General features: G+C 46.7%; 1 protein-coding gene across 1 annotated transcript; it reads right to left on the bottom strand.

Moving 5' to 3' along the window:
- Positions 1 to 560: 560 nt before the first annotated feature.
- On the bottom strand, positions 561 to 2,133 carry LOC125556147 (aspartic proteinase nepenthesin-1-like). The gene has a single exon (XM_048718932.1). It carries the CDS (start codon positions 2,080 to 2,082, stop codon positions 748 to 750), a length of 1,335 nt encoding a protein of 444 aa, XP_048574889.1. The 5' UTR covers positions 2,083 to 2,133; the 3' UTR covers positions 561 to 747.
- Between the last annotated feature and the right edge of the window lie 18,938 nt (positions 2,134 to 21,071).

Here is a 21,071-nt window from a genome sequence, read left to right as displayed (position 1 = left end):
CCAAAGTGACTGCCATGTGCAAGTTCTAAGACCTCTGATGTATTTACCTCTTTTCCTTGCATAGGTACAGTGTGTATATATGCCAGTTTCTCTTCTCAGCAAGTCGATATAACATATAGATTGGGTTTTCCTTGCTCCCCATATTATCAATTTTTCCTGCTACCTTCACCTTCTGCTGCTAGCCTGCTACTATCCCTTTGACAATAATTTCCTATCACTGTTTAAATCTTACTGTGCAAGCCAACTGGTTTTGGATGGTTGATCTAGTATGATGTACAGGCTCCCATATACACAACTTCTTTTCCTTCACACTGGTGCAGGTGAAAACGAGCATCAAATGTCAGGATAAATAAAGGCAGAAGCTACTGAATTACAGCAGCTGTTCTAAAGCTATCACTGTTATTACTCAAAGAGCCATCAGCACCAGTTCCATTTCCATCAAAATGAAACTAAAGTCGTGATCAGATGGATAACTATACTCCCCTAACGAGAAAGGCAGCGCTGCTGCTAGTTCTTCGGGGGAAAAAAACCGGTGATCATCTGATGACCTTTTGCAGAGGTAGCCAAGAATCTGATGAATTCAATATCTCATAGGATACAGATGATCAACCCACTGTTAAGACCCTCGCCAAGCACCAAATCTACGACATTAGTACGAGAACACACATGAAAAATGGCGGAATTATGCATAAAACGTACAGAAATTGTGAAGGGGCGCTAAACGTGCCTACGTGAGCAGAGCTATGACTAGATGAGGTTGCACGGCGCAGGGATGAAGGACAGGAAGCTGTTCTCGTTGTCGTAGAGCACGTGGAAGTTGGCGTGCTGGAAGCTGCCGATGATGGAGCCGTCGTCGGACGGCGCCATCGCCAGGCACAGGTTCCCCGTGCTGCCGTCGATCAGCATGTAGTTCTCCAGCGGCAGATCCATGTCCGCCCCGTCGAAGTGGAACATGAGCTCCGGCATCGACACCACCCTCTTCGGCGGCGGCGGCCACTTGAAGCACGTGCTCAGGTCGTCCGGCGACGTGACGTTCGCCAGGGGCAGCCCGACCTGCGCCACGAACGCCTCGTGCACCTTGTCGTACGCTGGCTGCGCCAGGTACGTGATCGTGGAGCCGGAGTCGATGATGACCCCGCCGGTGCCGTCCTCCTCGTTGATGGCGAACACCGACGGCTCGACGGCCAGCCGGTCGCCGCCGACGCTGATGCCCGTCATGTTCAGGTAGTACATGGTGGGCAGCGCCGGGTTGATGATGAACGGCGTGGACTGCACCGGCCCGCTGTCGCTGGTGCTAGTGCTGTTGAGCGTGGCGTAGGCGCCGAAGTAGAGCCGGCTCGGCACCGGCGACATGAACGAGGTGAGGCAGTAGGAGAACCTTGGCGCCCCGAGCTGGCTCACCAGGGACAGCGGCCCCCGCCCGAAGCCGACCATGCCGGAGCCGTTGAAGAGCGAGCCCGCGTTGAGGTTCCCGCACCCGAAGGCGATCCTCGGCACGGTGACCCACGTCCCGTTGGTGCCGAACGTGAAGGTCTCGTTGGCGAGCACCCCGGCGGTGTTGGCGCTGTCGCCGTAGAAGTACTGGTAGACGCACGTGTTCTGGTAGCAGAGCGGGTAGTAGAGTGCGCCGCACATCGGGGACGAGCAGGAGAGCTTCGCGTACGAGCTGGAGCGCGCCGGGTCGAAGTAGGGCGTGGGCTGGTCGACGCAGAGCATGCACGGCGCGCACTGCGTCCAGATGAGGTCGCTGCCGGTGTCGAGGATGGCGGAGTAGTACCGCGGCGGCGTGCCGATGGCCATGCTCATCAGGTACTCGCCCTGGCTGGCCTGCACCAGGATGCGCGCCGCGGTGAGCGCGTCCGCGGCCGTCGCCAGCGACTGCAGCGCGCCCACGCGGGACCTGCTCCGGCGCACCGCGCGGGCGAGCAGCTGCGCGTCCGTGTACCCCGCGCCGGCGTCGACGTGCGTGAGCGTGGCCTGGAAGCCGAAGCCAAAGCCGCCGTCGGGATGCGTCGCGCCGGCGACGGCCGCGGAAAGGAGCAGCGGGAGCAGGACGAGCAAGACCGCCGCGATGCTTGCCATTTTGGAGCGGCGCGGTGGCGAGCGCGGCACGCTACGGCTGTGATGGGGATGCAGTGAGCGTGAAGACTTCTCGGATTCGTGGTATATATACCGTGTTCACTGACTCCATGCACATGCGTGTGAGTAGCTCGACACTGATCCGGAGGAATCAAGGGTCTGTGCATGGTGCTGTGAATTAACAAAGCTAACGTAGAGCAGGGAACTACGTTACGGTGATCTGGTCATGGAGCAGGGAATTTTGGGCATGGGAAACTTGGCACTTGCAGACTGCAATAATGCATGCACCGCGGTAAAAATATAAGCACTTCGTCTCTTTGCTCCGTCGAATCGATGCCGGCCAGCGTGGGAGGTATGGAGATCTGCGATCGTGCGCATATGGAACTCCAATCAGTGTACAGAATTCGGAGGTGAGCGAGGTGCGTCGATCTCACGGAGAAGGCTTGCGAGGCCCGAGCCATGTGCAGCAGCCAACGGGAACGAGGGCCGCCGGGATCGGTTACATCGGAGTCGGCAACCGGGCACGCGAGGGGAGCAGGAGCAGCAATCTGGACGTTCAACCGCGTTTACGTCACCGAATTCTGCGCGGATTTTGATTTCCTGCCCCTCGGATGCTGGAGCCCATGCGTAACGGGCACGGCAGCTCGCAACTTGGCTTGCTTGTGTGGCATCAAGGAAGCATTCGTGCAATGCCATGTCGCCATGTGGATGCACGAGCAGTTTTGAATTCGCCAGAGGTGTGCATATCAAGTCATTATACGGGTGTCTGGATCCAAAACGTATGCATAAAGTCATTATACGGGTGTCATTATACCGGTCTGGTTCAGGGATGAAATTCGAGCCTCTTGGCTTGGCTCGTTACAGCTCGTTGAGATAACAAGTTACCTCAACTTGACTTTTTACCATAGCGAGTCCGTATTCAAAATTTGCTAGCTCGTAACTTGTTAAAATCACTATTCTAACCAAACAAAACTTGTTAAAATCGTTATAAATGTGATTTTTTTTATATGTAGTTACTATTCATCACCCAGGGTGCAGAATAAGTTATTCTTCATCCGAGGTAATCTTACGATCATTTCATAATTAAATTACGTTTGCAATTTAAATAGTTACATTCCTATTGATTCATTACGTAAAATTTGGCATAAGAAAATAAAAATATAGATCATAAGACAAGAAAATTTACAGTTTATGTGTATTTTACACTATGTTTTTACGTTTGTAATTTTACATAACATAAAATATTTTTTACAACGATTATATATTTTCTTACGGTCTCTTTTTACGTCGGAAATAAGAGAAAAGTTACGGAGCGTAAAATTACGGGGCATTGATGGTAAAATAGAGGAGGTGAAGAATAACTATTCCTCACCCAGGGTGACGAATAACGTGACCCTTTTTTTAAAAGCTCTATCTCTGCATTGTTATGATGTGCACAACCATATATTTTTATTATATAGCTAACTAGTGGAGTTACCCGCGTATTTGCGCGGCTAGATTTTGTGTAAGAATTTGTTAGTTTTTGTGTGTGTTTCAAACTAAACGCTATATTATTGTAAAATTATAAATTATACCTCAAGCTAAATTAGTTACTCGTAACGTGTGTTATTTTTTATGGTTTTTGTTTGATAAATTATGTAGAAAGATGAAACTTAAATATGTTTATTGGAAAAACAACATTTTTTTAGTCAACCACGTTAGTATTTGGTAACAGACTATTAATTTAAAAAAAAGGAATCAATCATGTTCGTAATCAATACCAAATCAATACATAACAGGCTATTTGATAGTAATCACGCCCGTTTCTTCTTGGACCCCGATAACTCCCGATCGTTCGTTCTGGAAGAGCACCTGACCGAACGACTCATTCGCTCGGGGATGCACCTTTTACCGAACGAAAAGGTTCGGGATGAAACCCCTCCAGCTCGAACTACCCCCATCAGCACGATCTAAAAAAGGCCCCGATAGCCCATTTTGCTGGGCCTCTTCTCAGACGTGAATAGAAAGCCCGAAAAATCAGGAAAAGTAAAACAAAAAACAAAAACATTAAAAAAATGAAGAAGAAAAAGGAACTCCTTGCCTTTAAAACAAAAAAAAAGGTTTAGTGTAAAATTGCCATGGTTGCTGATCCACTTGATTAACAAAAAGACATTAACAAATCAGTTTGCCATGATTAGAAAAGGTAAAAAAATGCCATGTTTCAGACGATAAAAATGCCATGGTAGCAGAAAATAACTTTGCAGTGGTTAAAAATGATTATTTGGATATGGAAAAAGATCCAAAATTGCCATGGGTGTAACTTAAAGATTGCCCCGTTCAAAAACGACAACTTTGCCATGGCAAATAAACATCTTAAGTAACCATGGTAACGTTCTTCGAATAAGATATGACAAAGGCACTACCTTTTTTAATAAAATTGCCATGTTAATGGAAACATTTTTGAAACATCTTCAGTTGCCATCACTACGAAGTCTACACTACGAAAAGTTGCCATGAAGCTTGCATATATATGTATACAACATGGGAAAAGAAATGAAGTTTACACTGCGAAATTTGCCACCATGGCAACATGTGAAAAAATATATATGGTCAAAAAATGTTTCTCTAAACACATAGAAAATTTTGTAAAAAATGGAGAAAGCATCTTAACTTTTAATGATATCGTACATGTAATCGCTATGACAAAACAGATTTTAAAGGATCAAAACATTTTGCCGTGGAAAAACAAATTTGGAAGAACAACAGTTGTCATCTTCTCAAACTAATATGTAATGGCCATGGCAAACATTCTTCGGAACCAAGGCAAAAAATTGCATTTAGTTGCCATGGAAAAAAACACATCTATAAAAAATACTGATTTTAGTTGCCATGGCAAGTTTGCCATGTTTTTGAACATCTTAGGTTGCCATGTTTTCGAACATCTTTAGTTACCATGGCAAGCCTGCCATGTTTTTTTAACAAACTTAATTAAAATAAGATTGCCATGTTTTTGAACGTCTTAAGTTGCCATGGCAAGTTTGCCATGTTTTTGAACATCTATAACTTTGCCATGTTTTCGAACGTCTTTAGTTGTCATGGCAAGTTTGCCATGTTTTTGAACATCTTAGGTTGCCATGGCAAGTTTGCCATGTTTTTGAACATCTTAATTAAAAAAGTTTGACATGTCTGACATGTTTTTGAACAAACTCAATTAAAAGAAATTTGTCATGATGCGTAGATTATAGTTGCCATGGGCCATTAACTAAATTTGTCGTGGTTCAGAAAGCAAATTTTTCCATGATACATAGGCTAATTCAAAAAAATTAAATTGCCATCGTGCATGCTCTAAATTTGCCATCATGCATAGACTATAGTTGCCATGGCCCTAAATTTGCCATGGTCATTTTTTTTAAAATGTCATGGTACATACACACAATTTGCCATGTTGCATCGACTATAGTTGCCACGGGCCTAAATTTGTCATGGTCTAAAAAGGAAATTTGGCATGGCTAATTTTAAAATGAAAAAAATGCCATGGTACATACCCTAAAATTTGCCGTGGCGCATAGACAAATAGTTGCCATGTGCCATTAACTAAATTTGTTGTGGTCCAGAAACCAAAAAATGCCATGATGCATAGACTAAATTTTAAAATAAAAATGGTCATGGTGGATACACTAAAAATTGCCATGATGCATAGACTATAGTTGCCATGATTGATAAACTAAATGTACCATGGTCAAACGAAATATCCATGGGCATGTGGAAAATTCAATAATTCATAAACAATTGTCATGGTATAAATAGTATTTTTACCATGTTTTCGCACATCTTTAGTTTGCCGCGGCAAGTTTGCAAATGGTTTTGAGCATTTTAAAATGACATGGCAAGTTTGCCGTGGTTTTGAACATCTTAAGTTGCCATGGCAAGTTTGACATGTTTTTGACCATCTATACCTTTGCCATGGCAAGTTTGCATGTTTTTGAACATGTTAATTAATAAAGTTTTTGTTTGCCATGTTTTTGAACAAACCTAATTAAAAGAAGTTTGCCATGTTTTTGCACATAGTTAAGTTTGCATGGCAAGTTTGCCATGTTTTTGAACATCTTAATTGCCATGGCAAGTTTGTCATGTACTATAACTTTGCCATGTTTTTAGAATGTTAAGTTGTCGTGGCAACTTTTCTGATAAGCGATGTCGAACATAGACCTACAAACACCACAAAAAATGACACACCTTAAATTTGCCATCTTGGAGACACAAAACTAACCATGCAAAAAAGGCACGATTCGTTCACCACAGGTTGAACACCTCCTAACCCCCCTGCTTGAGACACACTACTAGTGATAAAAAATGTTGTGGTAGCTACAAATGAGAACTGAACTTACTGTACAAATATTCAGTTATATATCAAGGCTGCAAATGTTTGTGTGTTTTGTAAAATAGCATGCTAAAACGTTTGATTGTTTTTATCTGTCTAAAAATCAGCACGACAACTTTGTACATGACACAATCTTTGAGCATGGCAAAAATTATTCTAATTCTATGATGGTATCAGGTAAACTTGTATATGGTCATGGACAGTGAAATTGCAATCACAAAATCATCATGGCAACTTTGTAAATGACACAATCTTTGAGCATGGCAAAAATTACTGCTATGCTAACGTTTTATGAAGCTAGAGTTGTGTATTGAAAAATTGCCGTGTTTCCACACTAAAACTACCATCTCACGGCCTCACCACTCCAAAAATTTGCCATCTTAATAAGAAAGTTGCCATGGTGTTTTCTCTGCTTGTCTAGTCAATTTATATGGATATAACCTCATGCATATCTGCTCTCTCTGCTCTAAAACTAAAAATGCTGCTCCTCTACCAATATAGTGAGACTGCAATCATGAAATCTGCCGTGCATCTACTGCATCATGGCATGGCAAAAAATTGCAGACGATTAATCGAACAAATATGAAAGAAGGTTCAACAGGATGCTACCTACAGAGAAATGAATCCAATGGCGGGGTCTTGTGCGGTGAGTCGCCGTGGCGATGTAGCTCGAGTTGCGGTTGTGCCTTTGACCCTGCTTGGGTTGTTAGGAGCAAATCAGGGTGCGCCTTCGCCGCGCCATCAGCCTCCGCGTCGGTGAGGACACGTGGACGACGGCGAGCAGGGACGGCACACGCCCTTGCAGCTCGATGGAAGCAGAGGAGCGCCATGTCCGTCCTCGAGCCCGATCTGTCGCGCCCGCCCAAAGCCTACGGCTGCAGGGATTGCCGCCCCCGTGGAACACATCGACGTTGTCTCCGCCGTTTCTATGCCCCTCCGCGCCCCGCCTCCTCGAGCAGCGCTGCGGGGATAACTCTGCCCCACCCCCATCCGCGTCCAGCCTCCTCTAGAAGCGCCACCACCTACCTTCCATCTCTCCGGTAACTCCGGCCCGCCGGAATCACCACACCACCACGTACGTGGGCCCTTCTCTGCCCTCGTCGACATGGTCGCAGTCTGAGATCCGCTTGCCGCATGACCCACGCGAGCCTCCATCTCCACGTCGCGCCATAGGGGCGGCGTTTGGAATCGCCAGCGGTGGAATGCGGGCGCGGGGGAGGGGAAGCCATTCGCGGCGATGTGCCTATTTCCCGAACGAAAAAAGGGTCTAACGTGGCTAAGAGCATTACTAGTAGAACCCTCAAACCCTTATAGCAGTTTTAAGGGTTAAGAAGTGTCATTTTTTGACACTTTTAAGGGTTAAAAAACAGGGGCAAAGACTAGAACCCTCAAACCCAACCTTTAAACTGCTTTAAGGGTTGAATTTGAGGGTTCTAGTCTTTGCCTCAACCCCAACCTTTAAAACTGTCATTTCATATATCACACATTTCATCATATTTCATCATATGAAATATCACAAATTCCATCACATTTGACATAAAACAATAATCATTCTAGTTATTATTACAACACCGAATAAAACAATAATCATTCAACTTATTACAACAATGTTTGAGCAAATTACACTAATGGTTCGAATCAAATAGGACATAGAGAAGTAAAACAAAGATACATATCACAAACAATAAATTGTGAGTGCCAACAATGAAGCAAAAAGGAAAAAATAAAACAAAAAAGAAGAAAAGGAAGCATACCTGCGGGGAGCTCGGGGCGGCGGCGCGGCTGCCTCTGGCCCGCCTGGCCTCTGGCGCGGCGGCTCGAGGAGGCCTGAGGCCGGCCTGCCTCTGGCCGCGGGGGGGCGGGAGCCGACTGGGGGGCGGGGGCAGGGAACGACGGCTGAGGCGGGCGGCCGGGGGCGGGGCGCGGCAGGGCGGGAGGCGGCGGGGGGCGGGACGCCGGGGCGGGAGGCAGCGGGGCGGGAGGCCGGGGGGCGGGGCGCGTGGCGGGGCGGCCGGGGGCCGGGGCGCGGGGAGGGAGGCGGCGGGGAACGGCGGATCCGGCGGCGGGGAGTGTGGCGCAGGGGCGGGACGGCGGCGGTGTCAAGGGGATGCGGGGGGCCGGCCGGATTGGCGGCGGGTGACGGCCGGCGGCTTGGGAGGGAGGAGGCGGGAGGTTGGGGATGGGAAACTTTCCTCCCGCGCGACGGGGGAAGGGAGTGCGGGCTGAGGTCGAGCGCCCCCCTCCAACCATCACTTCTACAGTTTGAAATTGGGTTTGAGGGTTGGACCCTTACTTTTTTTGAGGGTTTGAGGGTTTAGGGGTTCTAGTCTTTGCATTTTTTTTGTTGCAACCCGGAAAAAGCGGTTATTTTTGAGGGTTTGAGGGTTTAGGGGTACTACTAGTAATGCTCTAATCACCTTGCTCCAAGATTCGCGTTAATGATCCAAGGGTACAAAACACGTTCGGGATGGGATCATAAAATCCTGACGTTCGGCATTTATCTATTTTGTTCTTCTTTCGTCCAGCTCTTCACTCCTCGATGGCCACACACACGGGATTTGCCACTGATTGACGCACGTCTCCATCCCCCCAAGCACATCCCCTCGCTAGTCGTCGGCGCCTCCATCCCCAACACTCTCACCCAACGCTGTAGGCCATCACCACCATCCCTCCGACGAACAGTGTCACCATGGTTGTCGCCGCATCCATCTCCCGCATTCTCGGCCACTCCTGCAGGTCAGGGAGGCCGAGGGAGATGTGCAGCCAGAGTTTCAACCATTCATTTCCAATCTTCTTCAAGAAAGCGGAGTGCATATATTTGTTTGTTTTTACTATGTGTAGGGCTTTGAGATGAATATGAGACCCCCTCAGAAGGTGAATGGAAGAAATATCAGCTTTTTGTGCCCTGATGATCACCATCAACACTATCACATTGCCGTTGATCATTAATTGTGTGTTTTTAAGTATGAGTGATTTATGTTATGAGTATACAATGCAAGAGATGGACACGGCGAGACATACACGCCATGCATATGCCCTGAAGATCTTACCGACCTGGGCATATCCATCAACGACATCGACAATGAGCAGTACTCTATCCAGCTAAAAAGACCTCTCTCTCAGGTTCAATCATTCCACTTTCTTGTGCGAGTCTGAATGCTCTTTGTTTCTTGCTATCAGGCAATGCATTCGAGTGTTTGATTAATTGCTAATAAGCAAAGACTTAAAATCTATAGAAGAGTTTTCCTCTGGAATTTCTTTATTAAATATTAAAACCGCAAATCATTTAACAATGCAAGTGCTTTATGGATAGATGAGTGCGAGATTCTATTTTCGACGGCAGATCCAACACCGCAGCATGCCTCTCGCTCTCGCTCTCGCGACGCTGCACCTCCCGCCCGCCATAGCCGCCGCCCCGCAGATCCAACACCGCAGCATGCCTCCGCGTCGCCAAGAGGCGTCGACACCGACCGCACCCACACCTCCCCTGCCCCAGCCACTTTCCCCCGCCACCTACGAGAGATTCCCCGAGGTTCTGCGGCTAATCTCTCCGATACCGCAGGAAGTTCTCATGGCGACTCGAGCAGCGGGGTGGAGGGAGCGCGCGGCCAGGATTCGGGATGCCACCTTCGAGTGGATCCGGTGCGTGCAGGAGTGGAAGGCGGCGGACCAGGCGGTGGCAACGGCAACCGAGCCAGTGGCGAGATCTGCAGCTGCGAAGGACGCGGAGATCTGTCAGAAGAGGGCAGACTTGGAGCAGAGGAAGCTGGCGCGGTGCATCTTCGAAGAGGCCACGCTAGAGGAGAGAGCAAGGATGCCCCCATTTCCGCACTCGCCGCCGGCGGAGTTCGTGATTTGGGCACGGCCGGAGGCGAAATCAAGCGATGTACGACGGGCGCTCCGGTGGGAATGCATCCTGGGTGTGCTGCCACCGAGCGCTTGAGGACTGCGGCGAGGAGCGGGGGCCACACCAACCCCCCGCCTTGCCGCGGCGCCCTCGAGCCGCCGTGGTTTGGTGAGCGCGGCGAGGTTCCTTCTGGCGTTCGTTCAAGGTCACGCGAGGGGGTTTGTATCCCCGAGAACCAGACAACTGTTGTGATTCATCAAATTGAGAGACAGGCGATTGTTGGGCAGAGCTTGTGCTCAGAGAAATAGGGGGTCTCGTCGGCGGTGTCGCAAGGGCTGCCAGAGTTGGGGGAATTTTCCCCTGTGATTCAAACAGGACTGCCCCTGCGGAGTGGCGTGGGCCCTATTGCCACGTCGCTCCCACCAATCAAGTGCAGACGGGTGAAAACGCCTTTGGAGTTTACGCATTCTGCCCAGGGAGACGCAGATGAAGCTATAACTAGGGTTTTCGGACAGCTTTGGTCCATTCCCTCCCCTCCCCGCCGCCACCCCCATCCTCGTCCCCCAAGTCGAGCTGCTTCCCCCTTGGGATGGCTCAGGAAGGATTTAGTTCGTGCTGGTAGTTTCTCCCCGTCTGACTTATTCCCGATCAAAAAACTCCGGCCCTTTGATCCTCCACCGATACAACTCAAGATCGTCAGAGAAGGAATCGGAGGTGGTTCCAAATCCTTTGCTCAGGTGGTTGCCATGGCGGACAAGGGCGCGCCAAGCGGAGTGCAGAAGCAACGTGCTCCACCCCCGCAGAAGAACCCAGTTCGTCGTCAGGGGACCGGTGGGGCGCGTCCCAATCCCGCTGCCCCTCCTCCCAAAGGCGCCGCCCCTCCCCAACAAGGTTTGGTTGCGCCTCCGCCACCGGCCCCACCTGCCCCGCTCATCCAGATCCTCGACGAGCGGTAAAAAGACATGGTATGTTTCAATTGTGGCGGTCCTGGTCATTACATGGGTAACTGCATTCAGAAAAAGATTTGCTTCATCTGCGGACTGGAAGGCCACAACGTGAACAACTGCGCTGCCTGGGCTCAACCTCATCCAGTGGCCACTTTCTTTGGAAGCTCGGCCCTGGGGTTAGGGTTCTATCATATCGATGCACCAGTGGGACGGGAGGCAAACTGGCTCAACTTCAGGATTTATGGAGAGGTCTGGGTGATGAAAGGTGAGATCAACAGGGCAGATCTGATCAAGAACCAGTCAGGCATCTTTTGCAAGAACAAGAACTGGTCCTAACAAGTCAGACAACTAACAGATAAAAAGTTTCTGGTCAGGTTTCTCCCATGGAAGGATATAGAAGAACTAATTGAGTTTCCAGCCTTTGAGCTGCCCATAGATGGAGTTTCAGTGTCTGTGGAGAAATGGACTGGGGTGATCGACCCCTTCAACGAACTGACTGAAGCCTGGGTGATTGTAGAAGGCTTATCATCCAAATGGTGTACGTGGAAAGTTCTATCACAGATCGCTTCATGCTTTGGGATTCTAGTGGACGTGGACTGGAACGGTCTGATGAAAAGTTTCTATGAGAAAGTGAGGATTAAGATTGCTTGTAGAAACCCAGCAAAAATTCCCTTTGAACAAATCATGGAAATGAGGAAGAAGTTGTACATTCTGTCTTTCACAGTGGAAGGATTTGAGCAAATTGGTGCTGATGATCCCAATGATGACAATGGTCCAACTGATATAACTGTGGATGAGGATAACAAGGATTTTGAAGATGAGGAAACTGACAGGGATATCCTTGACGATGGTGAAGAACCTATCGGTGATTTGGACCTGGCCAACAGGACTAACAAAGTGAAATCTTCAGTTGGGAAACAGAAGAACGATGAGGACAGTGCTTCCTTCCATCCTGCTATTTTGGTCGAGGCTTGCATTTCTCCTGTGAGAGTGGACAAAGTGGCAGATGAAAAACTGCAAGTACAAAACGATTACTCTGTGATACCTTTCTCTGATGCTATCAAAGTTTTAAGTACTCCTAGCATTGAGGGTCGTGATAGATCTGCTCCTTCTGCGGTCCAGGAGTGTTGTGTAACTCCCTCGATGTCTAGCCAGAAAAAATACTGCTCTGAGTTACTGAAGGAGTAAGATGATGCTGATTCTGATACTACTAGCGATGCTGCTGATTCTGAAGAGGAGATGGGCACTTCGGATGCTTCTGTGGTCAGTGGCCTAAAACTTATGTCCCTGGTGGAAAAACTGCCCCTTCCCAATGATCAACCTGCTAACAAAAACAAGTGGGGCCTAGTGATTGTTACAAGGCCAAGCACCAGAGCTCACAACAGACAAAACATCATGGAGAAGGCTGCTGCCTACAAGATGAAAAAGAACCTGGAGGTCCCCAACACTTTCAAAAGTAAGTCTTTTACTTCTGAATCTACATCTAATTTAGGAGCTTATGCTTCTGCTGTTAACATAAGAATTGGGGATAATGATAGTGAAAAAGATCAGATCATTGATGACTTAGTTAGAGGTGAAACTAAAAAGTGCTTAGTTTTTGCTTCACAAAACCCTGAGATATCTTTACCTAACAGTTTAGACACTGACATCTATGAGGAAATTGGAGTTTGTACTCCTGTCAGTAGCATCCCAGACAAAAACATATTAGGGGGCACTGCTGATGCTGTTTTGGCTCTGGGAATGCAGTAAGAGGTGGACTTTTTAGTCTGACACACCCCTTTAAAATCCCATGATTGGTGTCTTTTGGAATATTAGAGGTTTAGGTCAAAAAGATAAACTCCAGTGCCTCTCTGATTTGGTTAATAAATATAAACCTGATTTTTTAGGTTTTCAGGAGATTAAGAGAGAGACTTTGTCAGATTCCTTCCTTAATACTTTAGCTGGTTCCACTGCTTATGAGTGGCATATACTCCCTGCAGTGGGCACTGCTGGTGGTATCCTTGTGGGTACAAAATCTAATTTCTTTGAGGTCTTAGATGTAAATATGAAAAAATACTGTATTAGTGTCACTTTGAAAAATAAGAATGATGGCTTCTGTTGGCACCTGGTGGCAGTGTATGGAACAACATATGCTGTGGATAAGGTAGATTTTATTGCAGAATTGCATGAGAGCATGGAGGGCTTATGCTATCCAGTTTTGTTTGGGGAGATTTTAATCTAATTAGGGAGGCTAAGGAAAAAACCTCAGGCAATATCAATAACTCTTGGGCTTTTCTGTTCAATGATTGGATCAACAAATGGGGTTTAATGGAGTATAAGCTGTCAAATAGGGTTTTTACCTGGTGTAATAACCAAGATAACCCAATTTTTGCTACTATTGACAGAGTTTTCTCTGCTACTAGCTGGGATAGCCATTTCCCTCTTACTTCCTTGTGTGCCCTGCCAAGGGTTGGGAGTGACCATGCTCCCATCCTATTAGATTCTGGGGTAGGTGTGCACAGCCCATCTAGGCCTTTTAAATTTGAGAAATGGTGGATTGGGCAGCCTGATTTTCAGGCTTTAGTTGAAAAAATTTGGGCTAAACCTTCCCCTTTCACCTCTGCCATTGAGACCTGGCAGTTTAAAACCAAGCTTTTTAGGAAACAAGTAAAATGCTGGAGCATTAATATTGAGGCTGCTATGAAAAAGAAGAAAAAGGAGCTTCTTCAGGAATTTGATATTTTAGACATTTTCTCTGAAGAAAACAGAATTAATAGTGAGGATATCCTATGAAACAAATCAAGGAGGAGCTTCATGAGATTTGGAGGAAAGAAGAAACTGTCACATGGCAGAGATCTAGGGATAGGAAAATCAGAGAGGGAGATAGGAATACAGCATACTTCCATGCTATTGCTAATCAAAGAAGGAGGAAGAATCAGTTGTCTATCTTGGAAGGCCCTGATGGACCTGTATACTCTACCAAAGATATGCTGGAAGTGGCAACTAACTTTTATAAAAACCTTTTGGGGTTTGAACCTAAACCTAACATTCACCTGGATGACCATTTTTGGTCTGAAGAGGAACGAGTGACTGTAGCTGAGAATGAGATATTAGAAAGGTCTTTTTCAGAAGAAGAAATTAAGGAAGCCATTATGGGCTCATATGCCAATGGAGCCCCTGGGCCTGATGGTTTGTCCTTATTTTACCAACATTTTTGGGGAAAAATTAAAGGAGACTTTATGGCACTTGTAAGGGATTTTGAGAGAGGGTCTCTGGATATCCAGAGGTTAAATTACTCTATAGTCACTCTCATTCCTAAAGAACCAGATGCCAAGAATATGAAAAAAATTGGCCTATTTGTTTAAGCAACTGCCCTGTGAAGATTTTTAGCAAAGCCATGACAAATATGGTTTCCCCTATAGGACATAGACTGCTGGCCCCCTGCCAGTCTGCTTTTGTGAGAGGTAGATTTATACTCGAAAGTGTGGTGACTGCCCATGAGGCTATTCATGAAGTTCATAGATCTAAAGAACCTGGGATTGTTCTCAAGTTAGATTATGAAAAAGCGTATGATCGTGTCAACTGGGATTTCCTAGTGGAGATGTTAGCTTCCAGAGGCTTTGGCCCTAAGTGGATTAGGTGGAACTTGTCAATTCTTAAACAAAGCTCTTTTTGTGTTAAGATTAATGATGCTCTAGGTCCTTATTTTTTTTGGTGGGGGGAAGGGCTGAAACAAGGAGACCCTAGTTCCCCTATGCTATTCAATTTGGTGGCAGATGTATTCTCCCGAATGCTGATGAAGGCGGTCAATAGCAATATAATATCTAGGATTGTTCCCCATATTATCCCGCGTGGTCTTATCTGCTTGCAATATGCAGATGACACGATATTGTTTCTCAACCCGAAAACTGAGTATGTAAAAAACTTAAATGGTTGCTTGCTTGTTTTGAAAACCTTTCTGGGTTGAAAATCAACTATGATAAGTGTGAAGTAGTGCCAATAAATATGAATACTGATGAGGCTAAACTGTTATCCCAAATTTTCTGATGTAAGATGGGAGATTTCCCTCTCAAATACTTGGGGGTTCCTCTCCACTACCTTAAACTAAGAAGGGAGGATATCCAATACATTATAGATAAAATCATCAAAAGGATTTGTGGTTGGAAGGGGAGGTTACTCAGTTATGAGGCAAAACTTGTATTGCTTAAAGCATGTATCACTAGCATTCCGATGTACTTGATGTCTATGACAAAATTTCCTAAATGGGCTATAAATGCTATCACAACTCAGATGGCTCACTTCTTCTGGGGTGACCAGGGAGATGAGCACAAATATCATCTTGCTAAATGGGGATGATTTCTTAGGAAAAAGAGTTTGGGGGCCTGGGGAATCCCAACTTAAGAGAGTTCAACATGGCCTTGCTAGCCTCTTGGGCAAAAAGGTACTTCATAAACCATGATAATGACTGGGGGAGACTAATTGATCATAAATATAGAACTAATAAACCCAATTTGCTTTGGGCCAAACAGGGTGTAGGGTCGCCCTTTTGGAAAGGGGTTACCTGGGCTTTTGAGGGTATTAGACCTTTTTTCAGATGGAACTTGGGCAAAGGGGACAAAATCAGTTTCTGGGACGACACTTGGGCTGGGGATTCTTCCTTGAAAACTCAATTTTGGGAGGTCTATGAAATTTGTCAGCAACAGAAATGTGTAGTAGCTGAGGTATGGGATGGTACTAATTTGAAACTCACATTTAATAGATGTGTGGATTATGGTTTTATGGGTAAATGGCATGACCTGATCCAGGTAATTTCTACTAAGACGCTAACTGATGAGGAGGACCAGCCTGTCTGGCTTTTGGAACCATCTGGAATTTATTCTGTTAAATCTTTCTACAACATGATAAACTGGGGAGGGGTTTCTACCCCAATGTGGAATTTTTTTTGGAAAATTGTTGTTCCTAACAGATACTTGGTCTTTTGTGGTTAGCATATAATAACAAAATTCTTACCAGAGACAATTTAAGCAAAAGAAGGGTGGTTGATAACTTGTGTTGTTTGTTTTGTAATGAGAATGAAACTGTTCATCATTTATTCTTTGATTGCGTAGTGGCTAAGCAGATTTGGCTTGATGTAGCTGATACTTTTAGTTTTAATATCCCAAAAGATATGGCTGAACTATCTTCCTTTTGGGAACTGAACAACAAAAGAACTGTGATTAAACATTGCTTGTGTTACCTCCATCTGGGGGATTTGGACTATGCGTAACGATATGTATTTTCAGGGGATACCATGGACAAGTACCCAGGCGGTGTTGGGGTGGATCAGCTCATCTCTACATCAATGGAAGATCCTGTGCAAGGGCGACCAATCGGTGCTGCTCCAACGCTGCCTCCTACTCCTGGACCAACGAAGAGGCGAGCTACTCAGGATCGCCTGGGCTGGGGGCTGAGAGCGTGCTCAAAAAGGCCCCGGGGCGGGGGTGTACTGAAGGCTCATTCGGGGTGAAGCTGATGGATCATCCTGTCCCCGTGTATGCGCTGATGAACTTCTAGAGTGTGTGGGTTTTGAGCTGCCCTGTGTGGCGCTGTATGAAGTCTACTGTTATAGTTTGTGGTGTGGGGTGTTGCGTAAATATTGTCTGGTTTGCTACTCCTGGTAAACCCGAATGCTTGTTAACAGTCTGGGTCTTGTTGTGCCCCACCTTTAATAAAAAGAGGGGTGGGGGGAAACCCCTTTCGATCAAAAAAAAAGATAGATGAGTTGCACAAATATGAATACTGTTGAACAAAAGAATGTAGTGATGCACCTTCTTATTAGGCTTTCACCATCACATGCAGTTCCTAGCGCTAATTGTCATGCCATCACTTCTTCTGTAATTAGACTATGACACTAATCCAAACGTTTACAAATAGGAGAGTAAAATTTCCACAGAACTTCGGCGATGTGCTTGTTGCAAAAAAAAGGTTGGCAATGTGGAGCCAGCTCTGTACCATCCCTACTCAACTGTTCTCGACTTCTGGCTCAGCCGATCGCCAATGCAAAATCAATGATCGCGTTGGAGCATGAAAATCATGACATATTGGATAATTTACATTTTTAATTCATAGCAACGCACATGTATTATAGTGGACGACGAACAAAGAAGAAGAGTGAATTTATCTTTTCAGTAAAAAGAATCGTCTACGTCGTTTAAAATAATAACATTGGATGCAAATGATGTTTCACATAAACTATTTTCCCATTACAACACACGGGCATTTAGCTAGTTTTCTAAAAAAACATAGAAGGGCACCAATATTTTGTTAAAATATCAATTTTGTTTGCTTAATATTTTCACATAAGTGTGCGTAGCTATTGTATAAAACTACCCGACTAATTTGTATTATAGTAAGATTTTTTTTATCTCTAAAACTTGACGTTATGCTTTTGATTTTTCTCTTACAATCTCACAGACAAAGGAAAAAATGGCACGTGGAAGAGCGACACGCGCTGGTCGAAGTTGCTCATCTAGGCAAAGAGCTCATCGAGGAAGACAATAACGGTGCGTGCGTGTAACGCCCCGAGACCGACGCATCAGGTGTCTTCCAGTTATTCGCAGTTGTTGCCTTGTCATTCGCTCGCGTGTTGCATCTTGTCATGTCATCATGTGCATTGCATCATCATGTTTTCAAAACTGGCATTCGTCCGGGTTCCCCAGTTTCGCCCGTTGTCCGTTCTGAGCCAAGACACACTTGCACACGCCCGCGGCACGTCCGAAATAGTATTTTATAAGTGGCCGGAAAATGTTCCCGGAATGGGTTGAAAGTTGGCATGCGGTGTTGTTATGTTGTCAGTAGGTCATCTGCCAAGTTTCATCCCATTCGGAGTTCATTTGATAGCCCAACCGTTAAACATATAGCGGCATTATAGCCGGTCAAACGTCGGACGTTTTCGATCTCAGAAAACCCATGCCGGGCCGCTTTCTCTTCTCTCCTCTCAGCCCAACCCTCCTACACAGCCACCTAGTCCATCTACCTATCCCTGTCCGCTCCAGGACCATCCGATGGCGATCGAACAGTCTGAAAACGGATGAAAACCCCTCCTAACCCTAATCCTAACCCCCCATTTCCTATTTAAACCTCTCCCTTGCCATTTTGGGCAGCAGCTAACCCCCTCATTGAATTCAGCGCCCCCAAATCATCAGCCGCCGCCACCTCCCACCTTCTCCTCGTAATCCGGCGCCGGCCACCTCCCCTCCGCCACTTGGCGCCGTCCCATAGGCCACGCCGCCGCCAGCTGTCGTGCACAGCCAATCGGAAGCCTCCACGCGTCCTCCTCGCGCCCCACTTCACCGCAGGCCCGCCAGGCCCATCTGGAGCCAGCCCGGGCCCGGAACCGCGCCGTCGCCCGCAGCGTAGGAGCGCTCGCCTCGCCTCCCGCATCCCCCCGTAGAGGTAGCCGCCTCCTCACCTCGGCCCCGAGCACCACCACCCGTCGACGGGGGCTTTGCTACAGCTACGGGAAGTTTTAACGGAAAGTTGTTACGGAGATGAGGTGGAGACTTAGCATTCATCATGATTTTGGGCCCGCTGCTAAAATCAGAGAGCGAGAATCAATGAGATTAGAACACCTCATCCCGTAACCTCCGTCTGTAGGCTGAGCCCCGTAAGTCTAGCATTTTTGCGTCGACGGCCTCGCCGGAGCCAGCCGGCGACCGCAGCAACCCCGCTGGACCCAGGTCGCGTCGCCCCACTGTCCTTTCCCTTTCTCCCTTCTTCTTCTCTCTCTCTCTAACCTTCCTCTCTCCCCATCATGGCAGTAACAACCAGGAGCGCCATGGAGCCGCGCAGCAGGCGCCGCTGGCCAGATCCGCGACACCATGCCTCCAAGGGACCAGATCCGCCCATCTGCAGGTCGCCGTCGTCCGCCCTCGAGTTCCATTGCCGTCTTCCACCGTCAGGCATGGGCGCAACCATGGGGTTCGCCTCTGCATCGAGCAGCAGCAGCTCGGTCGCTACCTCGCTGACCAGCGCCTCGCGCAAGGGCCAAGAGTCGGCCTACCTTTCCCCGGCTTGGCCCAGCTAGGCCTCGCAGGCCCATGCGAGCAACTCCCCTCAGCCCAGTACGACTCAGTTTCGGCCCAGCAATGTTTTTTTTCTTGTCACTGGCGATTTTGTCATTTTTCCAGGGAATTGCAGTTTTACAGTTTAGACCCTTAACTTCATGCATATCATAACTCACCAACCATGCATCACATGTTAAAACATTATATATGTAAAATGTTCAGAATTTTGTGTAGGTTCATATTATGCAACTTTCATCCATGTTAAAAATGTTTAAAATGATGTTTGCTTATAATTTGTCATATTGCCATGTTAAAATGCTTTATTTCATAACTAAATAACCATAGCTCCAAACTTAACAAACTTTATATGTAAATGGGGTAGAAAAATGTCTAGTTTAACATGGTGTACTTGCTTTGCATGTTAAACAACTCTAAAATATTGTTTAGTACAGAACAGTACCTAATCCAAAAATATGCACATGAGGGTTTTTTGGAATAGTTGTTTGTTATTTCTGGACTCACTTAAACTTGACTAGATAGTTAGTTTAATTATGCTTCACCTCTTGCCATGTTAATCAACATTTAATATTGTTGGGTACATAAATGAGATCGAACTAAATAACTTGAATATGGTGTTTCGTCAATATGCAACTCGTTGCATATTGAGCTCCACTTAACTTGTAGTTTTGCTTGTGCACTTTGCCATGCCATGCCTCATTAAACCGGACATGCATCATACTTGTTTGTGCATCATGCCATTCTTATGTGATGGTTGTTTAATATGTTGTTTGCTTCTTTCTGGTGTTGTTTCTTCGGGTTAGTTCCGATAACGTCGCGTTTGTGAGGATCCGTTCGACTACGTCCGTTTGTCTCCTTCATGGACGCGTTCTTCTTCCTTGCGGGATCTCAGGCAAGATGACCATACCCTCGAAATCACTTCTATCTTTGCTTGCTAGTAGCTCGATCTATTGCTATGCCGCGATACCTACCACTTGATATATCATGCCTCCCATATTGCCATGTCAAGCCACTAACCCACCTTTCCTAGCAAACCGTTGTTTGGCTATGTTACCGCTTTTGCTCAGCCCCTCTTATAGCGTTGCTAGTTGCAGGTGAAGCTGAAGTTTGTTCCATGTTGGGACATGGTTATGTTGGGATATCACAATATCTCCTATTTAATTTAATGCATCTATATACTTGGTAAAGGGTGGAAGGCTCGACCTTATGTCTGGTGTTTTGTTCCACTCTTGCCGCCCTAGTTTCCGTCATACCGGTGTTATGTTCCTTGATTTTGCGTTCCTTACACGGTTGGGTGTTATGGGGACCCACCCAACCTTGGTTTTACCATTTGCCTCACCACCACCTACTTTTCCCTTGGGAGTCACGCTCCCGAGGGTCATCTTTAATTTAACCCTCCCCGGGCCAGTGCTTGTCTAAGTGTTGGTCCGAACCGGGCAGCCTGCGGGCCAACCTCGGGGCAACTTGAGGGCTGGTTTTACTCGTAGCTTGACCTATCCGGTGTTGTCTTGAGAACGAGATATGTGCATCTCCTATCGGGATTGTCGGCACATCGGGCGGCTTTGCTGGTTTTGTTTTACCATTGTCGAAATGTCTTGTAACCGGGATTCCGAGACTGATCGGGTCTTCTCGGGAGAAGGAATATCCTTCGTTGACCATGAGAGCTTGTGATGGGCTAAGTTGGGACACGCCTGCAGGGTTTGAACTTTCGAAAGCCATGCCCGCGGTTATGGGCAGATGGGAATTTGTTAATGTCCGGTTGTAGAGAACTTGACACTTAACTTAATTAAAATGAA

Source organism: Triticum urartu, chromosome 5 (assembly GCF_003073215.2).
Source record: "Triticum urartu cultivar G1812 chromosome 5, Tu2.1, whole genome shotgun sequence".
NCBI classification, from domain to species: Eukaryota; Viridiplantae; Streptophyta; class Magnoliopsida; order Poales; family Poaceae; genus Triticum; species Triticum urartu.
This window is presented reverse-complemented; position numbering and strand designations above follow the sequence as displayed.

Bases quoted from the DNA above. Each gene is read 5' to 3' on its own strand.
- LOC125556147 (XM_048718932.1), bottom strand. From the start codon at position 2,082: ATGGCAAGCATCGCGGCGGTCTTGCTCGTCCTGCTCCCGCTGCTCCTT.